Below are 10,305 nucleotides of genomic sequence, written 5' to 3' on the forward strand. Positions count from 1 at the left end.
TCCTATCACTTTTTAATTAAAATGTTTTCAAAGTAGCCGTCTCTTTCACAATTTATTGATTTAACATGCATTCAGAATTAATAGATGTGTTTGAAATTAATCTCGTTTTTTTTTCACTTTTTTTGGAAAAGAAAAAATGAAAACATTTTTAAAACGGCGTTTGACGTAATAAAGATAAAAAATGGAAATGAAAACAATTTTTTAGTTTAATGTAAAATGAGAGAGAAATGAAAAATGATTTTTAGTCGTTTTTCATTTTTTATTTTTATTTTCTCCTCTCTCGATCAGAGAGAGAAAGAGAGGCATTAATGGATTTTTTTATACTGAAAATAATCTATTGATAAAACTACTAAACCCATTTTCAAAAATGATTTTTATCTGAGATTAAAAACGTTTTTATTTTCATTTTTATACAAAAAAATAAAATCATTTTGAAACGATTTCCAAACACGCCCAATATTTTTTTCTTTTTCTTTTTTTTCGCTTGGCTAAAAACCTTATCAATTGGGTGATGTTATTTCGGCGTATCTACTATCTCTTTAAAGAAGAAAAGGAAAAAAAAAATTTGAGAAAAGACATTCAGATAAAATACCCAAGAAGATCACATAACCAATATTAGTATATTACAATGGACGTACACCATAACCACTTTAGTTCCTAGTAAGAGGCCATAGAAATTGTTCTTTTTTTCCCGCGAATTCATTTACCCGTAGAGGCTCGTTTTAATCCTGTCTAATCGTGTTCGAAATGAAACCATATTTCTCTTAATTTGATTTTATGTGCATATATAGTAAGTTCACTTATAGAATACTGCTATTGATCATCTTGATCTACTGCTGCTTTGGTCTTTTGAAATTATTGTTGGGATTTGTTTTCTAAATTTTGTATTGACTCTAATCGTTTTATGATTGATATTATTTTGAGAATGATTCGCTGGTTGATTGTGTTTGAGAATAGTAGTGCAGCTGGCAAGTTCTTTATAGAAGGTTTCTAAAAGATTTGGAAACTTAATTTAGTTTCTGTTTTTGTAAGTCAACTATTGATCTAAAGATAGTAAATTGATTTGATTGATATTTAATTGAGATTTCGTAGTTGGATGATCTTCCTCTGTCTCCTAGAAATGTGTCCAGATTCATATATCAATTTCGGAAAGGTTTCATAATTAAAGAAGATTGATTCGGACTGGTTTTGAGAAAGTTGACCTTTACAGCTATGTTGCAGTTATTGTTGCAACAAGGATCTGCAACAGATTTGGTTCAGCGAATTAATTGAAGAGGTCGTCAAGCTGTTAACATTTTGCTTATTTATTCAAAGAGTCTCTCGAGTCTTTGTATGCCTTTTGATTAGTTTTTGCTGGGTTGTGAACAAGGGTGAGCACTTGTATTCAAATAGATGATTTGAGTGTTTTTCGGGAGAAAAACTTAGTTGAAGGGATTCCAATGTTAAAAAGTTGAGGGGATCTCGTTGTTCAAGTCCATTGGGAAATTGTAAGTTCACGGGTGTCTTCTTAGAGAGGGAGTCTCGGGTAGTTTAAGTCCAATTGAATTGTAAAAGAGTTCTTAGTGGATTGTTCATCATCTGGGCGTGGCCCTGCGGAGTAGGTTGTGATCGAACCTCGATACCATTTCTCTCGTGTTCTTTTATTTTACGTCTTTGCATTATTTATATTATCTTATAAAATATTAAAAGACTCAAACCGGTACTAACAATTATGATATATGAAACTTTTATATTGCTCATGGAGTTCAATGTACATCACCGGTAATGTAAGTAGTCCCTTCCTTCATTTTGGTTTATCCTATTCTTTAACATATAATGCAACATGAATTCCTTTCTATATCTATCTTAGAAATTGCATAATTATTTTGCACTAAATTTATGATAGAAGGAAAAGGGACTTACAGGAAGCTAGATTTTTTGTTAGTTTGGGGATCAAAAATTAAGATTTAAAATTGGGAACCCCAAAAGACAAAAAAGTTAAAAAGTTTAAGGACCTAAGTGCCAAAAAAAAAAAAACAAAAACAAAAACAAAACAAAAAAAAAAAAACCATTGTATATGTTGATAATACCATTGCATCCAACTCCCCATTTAGAACCTTGACAACATGCAAACAATCATCAAAATAATCCAAAAGTTAAACCTATATATTTATCCAAGCATATAAATTTCCAATCAAATACACATTGATTTCATAAACAAAAATCAAGCGATTGGCATAATTTCACAAATCAAATACACAAATTTTATAAATCAAGTATCAAACCAATAACAGAAATTTCACTAATTTTTTCCCCTAAAAAAATAAACTTTAATAATACAAAAATTAATTTTGCAACACAACAACAATATCTTCTGTGCTGAACTGAAGGTGAAGGAGGGGAAAAGATCAGATGCAATGTCTTTATTTTTGTTTCTATAGAAGCAATGATTTTGGGCCTCTGACTTTAGATCTAAGTCAAAATATGATTACTAGACATGTAAAATAAAATAAAAAAAGAGTAGAAATAACATTATTAATATTGATAAACCCCAAACTTTTAACTAATATATAATCATTTAAATTAGGATTAATTTCAAAAATTATCCTTGAACTATGATCATTTTAACATTTTACCCTCTGAATTTTAAAAAATAACATTCGTTCTTCTTGAACTTTGTTCTGTTAACAAGTTTTTCCCTTCTGTTAGAATGAGTGACGAAAATCACTATGTGTCACTTATTTAACCTATCTGCTTGCACCACCAAATAAGTGACACGTGGCGATTTCGGTCAATCATTCTAGCAGAAGGAGAAAACTTGTTAACGGAACAAAATTAAAATGAACAGATGTTACTTTTAAAATTTTAGTGAATAAAGTGTTAAAATGATCATAGTTCAAAATTTTTTTTAAAAATTAATCTTTTAAATTAATAAACCAACCATTTCAAATGATGGTTTAAGATAGCATTAGAAAATACCTGATATAATTATATACACCTTACAGGCTCACTTCTCCGTGTCTTTTGCTTGGCTCATCATTGCTGTAATGAAAATATAATTATTCTTTAAAATTTTCAAGTTATTTGTTTAGTTTTTTGATGCAATAAATCGGTTCTATTTTTTATTTGGTTAATATCAATTTTGACATGACATGGCATAGGAATGTGGGATTTTTGCTCAGTTGCAAAAAAGTAGCCGTTGTGATTTTCAAATTCCTAGATATTAGCAAGAAAAAAAAAAGTAAAAAAATTAGCCGTTGTGATTTTCAAATTCCTAGATATTAGCAAGAAAAAAAAAAGTACTTTAAACTTTGTCAGCTGGAAGCTGAGGACTGCACGTAGGAAAAGAGATGGCTGTTGAAGATATTAATTAATTAAGGAATAACTCTATGAATGGTTCATGAACTATTTTCTCTTTAGAATTAGTCTTTGTAATTAATTTTATCTCATAAATAATTTTGTTTTCTCTTTAGGATTTGTGTGTATAAAGTGCGTGTATAAAATTATTTGTTTTTTTAACTATATACGTTTTAAGATAAAATAATATTGACATTAATTTAAATATGTATACATGTTTTAAATTGTTCGATATGGGTACGTACCCAACTAATTTATATGTATTTTCGTGCCTGATTACAATGGGTATAATACAAAAGATGTTTATAAAATATATTTTTAGAGATTATTATCTCAGAGTAATATTTTTAGAATATTTATTAATATTGTGGGACAGCTATAATGGCTCAAAAAAAACTTTATCAAAGTTACATATGTGAATAAATAGATAAAAAAAAAGAAAAAATGTATGTAGCAAAAAAAATTAATTTTGGCATTTCTTTTCTTTTCAGTTTAGGAACTATATATAGTACAACTTTTTATAAGTACTATTTTTCATCTATTTATTTAACAAATGAATTAATTTTGGTTTTTTTCTTAGTTTAGGGATTAAATTTAGTACAATTTTTAATACAAGGACCATTTATAGAGAGAGAAGATAGTTTGGAGACCTTTTATGGGACAATGTTAATTATTTTCATCTAAAATTTAACATATTGTCTATTTATAAGAAATTTCTAGAACTTAAGGACTGTTTATGAGACAAAATTAACTATAAACTAATTCTAAAGAGAGAAAAGAGTTCAAGAATCATTCATAGATTTATTCCATTAATTAATTACTTTGAAAAGAAAGGGCAGAGAGAGAGAGAAAGAAAGGGGGACTAAGAAGCTTCGAACTTCACAACCTTCATAAGAAATAAAATAAAAATAAACTTTGCAGATTTTAGTAATTATTTTGGAATAAAATCTCAAATCTTTAATGTATGCTTATAAATCTTAAATCTTATGCAGTAGCAACTCAACATAATTATTTTCCATGTCATTGTAAATGGTCATATAGTTTAGAAAGAAAATTGACTTCCAAGACTTTTTCTACCTACACTGCACTTGTTTAATTTAATAAAAATTATTTTTTAAGCAAAGATTCATATTGTAAACTGGAAAATTAAGTCTAACAAAAGAAAAAAAAAATGAATGAGGAAACATAATCAATTTTCAGTTCTAAAGTAGTCTACAGGATGCATGTTTTAATAAGACATGTTCGTTTCTAATATTGGTCTTGCAATTTGCTCAAAATTTCGGTACTAAAGTGGTTCACAAAGCAATCTATTTCTTTCTTTCTTTTTTGTTTTTATTGAATTACAGACTTTACCCTCTAAAAGTGTAGTGTTCACGATTTTTTATTTTTACTCTTGTTTATGACAGATATTAATTAAGAGTAAAGAGTAAAAAATCTAAGGGATTGTTTGGTTGGGGGATTTGTACCCCGATTCGAATTATGATTCATAGTTTGCTACAGTATTTTCTCTCATAAAAAATACACATAAATCAAAAATGATTCTAATCTATGAACCAAACGTCTCCTAAGACTCCTGCACTCTAATCTAAATGATATTTGTCTATTTTTTCCCTTTTCTTTTTCCATTAAAAATTTGGGAGAAAGTGGAAAATAGGCTAAAATTTGATATGAATTAAAATTAATAGGCCAATAGTTTACATAATTTAATAAATAGGTCAAATTACTATTTTTGTCCATAACTTGTCTGGTTATGAACCATAACTTGACAAGTTATTGTCCATAAATCACGGTTTTTATTCATAACTTGTCTGGCTATGAACCATAACTTGATAAGTTTGTCCATAACTTATCTGATTATGAACCATAACTTAACAAGTTATGACCTATTAATTTCTATAACTAAAAATTAGCCTATATACTTCCTTAAGCTTTTCATATCGACATATTTTCTACTATTTCCGTACAAATTTTAGAAAGCCCATCAGAGGGCAGATTTCATTTAGGCTGCAATTCAACACCAATGGGCCTTCAAAAGTGCTTTACTACAACAAGCAATGACCAATGAGATGCAAAATAAAATAAAATCCTAAGTTTCAATGAGTGTATCAGTGAAGTCTATAATCTATATAATTGGTCCTCTTCTTCATACCAAACTTGCCATTGCTTTGAACCAAGTGGCAACATATGTTTTTCCAACATTAGTTAGTTGGTTGAAAATGACTTCAGATTTGTTTAAGTTTTCAACCAAAAAAAAAAAAAAGCCTCCCAAGAAATGCACATCACTTTAGAATCCCCTTTTGCTCAAGGAATCTTTGCTTTGGAAAAATGTCCCTAACAATTGTGGGTGAGCCCCTTAATGGATCTCAAAAGGGACATGTTATCTGTTTAGTGCTTGTAATTTGGGGGTGGTGGAAGTTCCGATTCTTACTTTCTTAATTCATAGATTAAAATCATGAAATTAAAATCATTTTTAATTTACGTGTTTTTTATGAGAAAAAAATACTGTAACAAACTATAAATCATGATTTAAATCAGAGAACGAATCCTCCTATCAAACCAAACTGGCTCTTAATTTTTTTTTCTTCTTTCAAATTTGCCCCTTTTATTTATTTGTTTTTTTGGGACATAATTATAAATATATAAATACTTGGGAAAGGGAATGCGCAGAGATGTAAAGCACTGCCAGCCACTCACATACATATCTCATCCAAGACAACTTTTTGAAGAGCATATTCTCTGTCAAGCTTTTCCACGCCAACTGAACAAAGATTTAATATGAAAATAGAGCAGGAAAACAAAGATGACAAAACTTTCTAAAGCAATTAGAACTTGGAATCTCCACAATTTGCAAACCAGAATGGACCCAAATACTCGTTCATTCATTCATTAACAAGCCACTCCGAGCGAGGAGTAAACAAACAAATAGAATACAAAGGAGATATATATATAAAAGGGCCTGTTTCTCAAGGTTATTTCAGAAACTTGGCCATATCTCCATTTCCCCCCACCTCTCACTTACATGGAGAATTTTTCAGACTAAAAAAAAAAAAGAGTCAAAACTTCCCACTACATAAAAGGTCATCATCACATTTTACTAAAAGCCAGCCTAAGGGTAAAAAAGAAGAAGAAAAGGGTATACAAAGAAAGGGGTAATGTAATTCCCACTAGGTTGATTGATGATTTGGTTGGTTTGAATGATACAAAAGGGGGGTAAAAGGTAAAAATGGCAAATTTTACTCAGGCGCAATTGGAATTTCTGCCAGGACCTCCATAGTAAAAGTAATGACCCCAATCCCCATTACTGCCAGTTTGGACATCATAGCAGTTGGATTGCTCAGTGAAGGTCCCAATCCCTTTGGGTGCCTTGAGATTGTTGGAATCATCCACAACTTGAATGTTTCTGAAATAACTTGCCTTCCCAAAACCTTCTTCTGGGAAACGGCCACTTCCCATTTGGGTTGAGGTGTGGTGACCATCAGGCTCTGAGTTCACAACCTCACCTCCCCACTCAATCATGGTTGCACTGTCTGCCAAGTATGAGAACAGGAATGATGGCCAGTATCCCAACACATAGTCATTCCCAAATTGCATCCACCAATGCCCTTCTTTTGGATCCTACAAACAATAAAATAAAAAGTTTCCCATGTAAATAATGAGAGAGTAATAATGGAGGAAGTACGTAGAGACCGATATTCAGTCAAAATCACATCAAAATGAAAAATTATGATAGAACTTGATAAAGAGATTTAAATGTTCAAATAATATTTTATTAAAACTCGGGGATTTCTCTGGTTTTATAATCATTAAATCTAATTAAAATCACATTAGATTGAAGAAGGTACGCAAAACAAACGATTTTTAATATAAATCTGAAGACTGCAAGTATGGAAATTACAATAGTTCATATCTTTTTTTTAATCCTACCCGAAAAAACTCCATTAAAACTATCCTATCTCAAATAAATAATTAGACTTGACAGGTAAAAAAAAGGCTGTAAAAGGTTTTACCAAATATTTCATCCGATCCAAAGACATGTGAATATTATGTAGCTATAATGTTCTACTTATAAGTTTGGAACTTGGGAAATAAGAAAAAAAAATCAGTGATTAAAAGAATGTGCCAAGAGATTCAATTCTGTTGTGAGCGTGTGAATCACAATGATGTTTTTCTGATTCCCTCTGGGTTAAAAAACTAGCACATGAGAATATCCCCTTGTAATAAAAAGATAAAAGAGTGCAAATTTGGCTTTGCTACTGATATTGCCAAGTATGGATTTTTATTTATTTTTAAAATCCAAGAGGCAATTTTCAATAGATTCTCACATGGCATATGCCTTTTTTGGCCATATCAGCTTTTTGGACTCAAAACAAATGTGGTGTTTTCACTCCACAGTCCAACTTTAATTAATTAATTAACTTTAGGGACCTCCTTTGGCATTTACCTTCCAAACAAGAATACTGATATCATATTGGGAATTACGAAGTCCAGAAACTGGTGAAATGCTTGCTCCCATTGCTATTTCACTGTTTATTTGAATAAAGCCTGAGCAGAGAAGATTGTAGCATCCTGTGGCTTGATATGCATCACTCTGTACCAAAATGAAAGGAAAGGAAAGGAAATTTCATGAGAAAATTACAACAATAGACAAATAAAACAAGACAAAAAACATAATGATGGCTAATATCGCTTTGATTTTTTTTTTTTTTGATATTTTTTTAAGCAAGCAATTGTAGAAGGCTTACAGTCCAGTAAGTGAAGAGTCTTGTGTTGTTATCACCATATAGATCTGGGCTGACCTGTTATCATCAAAAGTAAAAAAGTACTAAAGATGGGTTTCTTTTTCTTTGTAATCCAAAAATAACATTTGGGCATTTCTTGCTTATAGTGATTTGTAATGATAACTATAACTACCTGCCAACCAGCTTCAATGCTGTTTAGATCTTCACCAAAAGAACCCCCCAAGATCCAAAGCTGAGATAAGCTAAACTCATTTGGCTGTTGTATCTTTGGTTCCCACACATTTATGGTTGCTTTTGCTCCATAGTACTTGTCTCCTTGCACATAAGCTATTGCATGCTAAATAAACAAATCAACCAAAAAAAAAAAATCAGAACAAAGAGAAAAGCAAAAAAGAAAAATCCCAAGAGAAAATATTATATTAATACACTACATATACATATACATTATTACCTGATGACCACTTTCATTGACAAGATCAGGGTCTGCAGACCTGGGTTTGGGGATGGATCTGTGCTTCTTCTTTCCATATCTTTTAACTGAACTTGCTCTCAAGATATCATCTTTCTTTGTTCTCCTCACTGGAATGGTATCTTCTGGACATTTTCCATTCATGTGCCAAAGCTGGGTTATTGGGTTTGACCTTTCCTTTGGTTTTTCAGACACTTTGCTGTCATCAAATAGCCCTTCTGGGTGGTAGCTGGGCCTCATCTGCAACAAAACAAAGGACAAAAGTGTAATAAGAAGTTAGTTATAATAACGTTTAAAAAAAGTTAAAAAAATAAAAATGGGGGACAAGAAAATGAACCTGAATCTTGTGATCTTTCAGAAAAGGATGATCAAAAGCAGGCTGATGAGAGATATGAATACAGTCTATTGTGTCCCCATCTGGGCTCTGCTAACCATGGAAATCAAAAGGAGATAATATTTATAACATGTGTGACGAAATCTTAAAAAGCTCTTTAAAATTCAAAAAAAGAAAGGGAAAAAATAAACTTCATCACTAATGAAAAACCCTTAAAAAATTAAATTAGAGCAGTTTTATTGTGACATGATAATAAACACAAAAAACAAATGGGAATACAAAAGGAAGAAAAAAAATTGACCATGGCTGCATTACATTATGGAGACAGAAAATGAGTCAGTTTCTCATTAAAGCTGACATTATCTGTTTCCTTTTAATTTTTGCCCTCAAATTTCTGGACTACTTCAGTTACTCCCCTTGAAGGAAAAATTGAAGAAGAGAGACACAACTCAAGAATACCAAAATTTTGATTTTCATACCAAAATTCGTTGAAACAAAACACAAGAGTATACCCATTTGCATTACACCCACTCGGCTCCCCAGAAAATTATTTAAAAAAATTAAAATAAAAAATAAAAAGCCCAAAAGTTTCCACAGCATAGAACATTCAAATTCTCAAGATTTACACTCCAAAAGGTGAAAAATCCCCCCCATTTCCCAGCAACTTTCCCAGAAACCAAACAGAAGGGTAATAATAAAAAGTAAAAGTAACCATGAAAAAAAAAGTGAAAAAAAGTGAGAAGACCTTAATGGTTTTAACGGCAGGCTTGTTCAAGCGCTTGAGATGCTTCTGAACCTCAAGCTTCTGGCGAGAAGTGGCGGACATCATCATCCGAGCATCACAATGGAGTGAAATCAAACTCAAACCCCATAACAAACAACACAAAACCACACCAAAACCTCTCATCATCACTTTCCCATTTCCCATCTTGTGAAAAAACCGACCAAAGAAAGAGACTTTACACGCTCAAAAGACCGACCAAGCAAGAGGGAAAAAAAAAAGAAGAGCTTTCTTTCTCTCTCTCTCTCTAACAATGCTTAAAATACATTCACCACAACACAAAGCCCTTCTCTTTCTCTCTCTAAGAACTTCTTTTCCTTGAAAAAAAATGAAAACTTTGGTGGAGGAAGTGGAAGGAGGAATGGCTCTTTCTGCCTCCACAAAAATCCAATAAGACTTGCCTGACTTTGCCCTTTAGCTATAGCTAGTAGTGCCCACTCTCCTCTTTTCTCTCTCTCTCTCTCTCTCTTCTGTATTTCTAAAACACACCCACTTAGGCACTTGCTATCTTCTCTCTCTAAAACCTGTCAATGTCACACTCTCTCTCTCTGATTTTACATTAAATCCCTGTCCGGTTTCCCTCTCTCTTTCTTGTCATTTTTCCTTTACTTTTGGGATTTCCCACGAGGGGTAGAAAAGGGAAAGA

General features: G+C 31.5%; 1 protein-coding gene across 1 annotated transcript; it reads right to left on the reverse strand.

Annotated features, from left to right (window-relative positions):
* Nucleotides 1-6,194: 6,194 nt before the first annotated feature.
* On the reverse strand, nt 6,195-10,091 carry LOC21402074. Its single transcript, XM_010114366.2, has 7 exons — nt 9,624-10,091; nt 8,882-8,968; nt 8,527-8,784; nt 8,248-8,412; nt 8,079-8,132; nt 7,778-7,924; nt 6,195-6,951 (listed from the first exon to the last, which is right to left on the reverse strand). The coding sequence occupies exons 1-7, from the start codon at nt 9,804-9,806 to the stop codon at nt 6,574-6,576; spliced, it is 1,272 nt and encodes a 423-aa protein (XP_010112668.1). The 5' UTR covers nt 9,807-10,091; the 3' UTR covers nt 6,195-6,573.
* Nucleotides 10,092-10,305: the final 214 nt, after the last annotated feature.

The sequence above is a fragment of the Morus notabilis genome, unplaced genomic scaffold, assembly GCF_000414095.1.
Source record: "Morus notabilis unplaced genomic scaffold, ASM41409v2 Scaffold176, whole genome shotgun sequence".
Classification (NCBI taxonomy): Eukaryota; Viridiplantae; Streptophyta; class Magnoliopsida; order Rosales; family Moraceae; genus Morus; species Morus notabilis.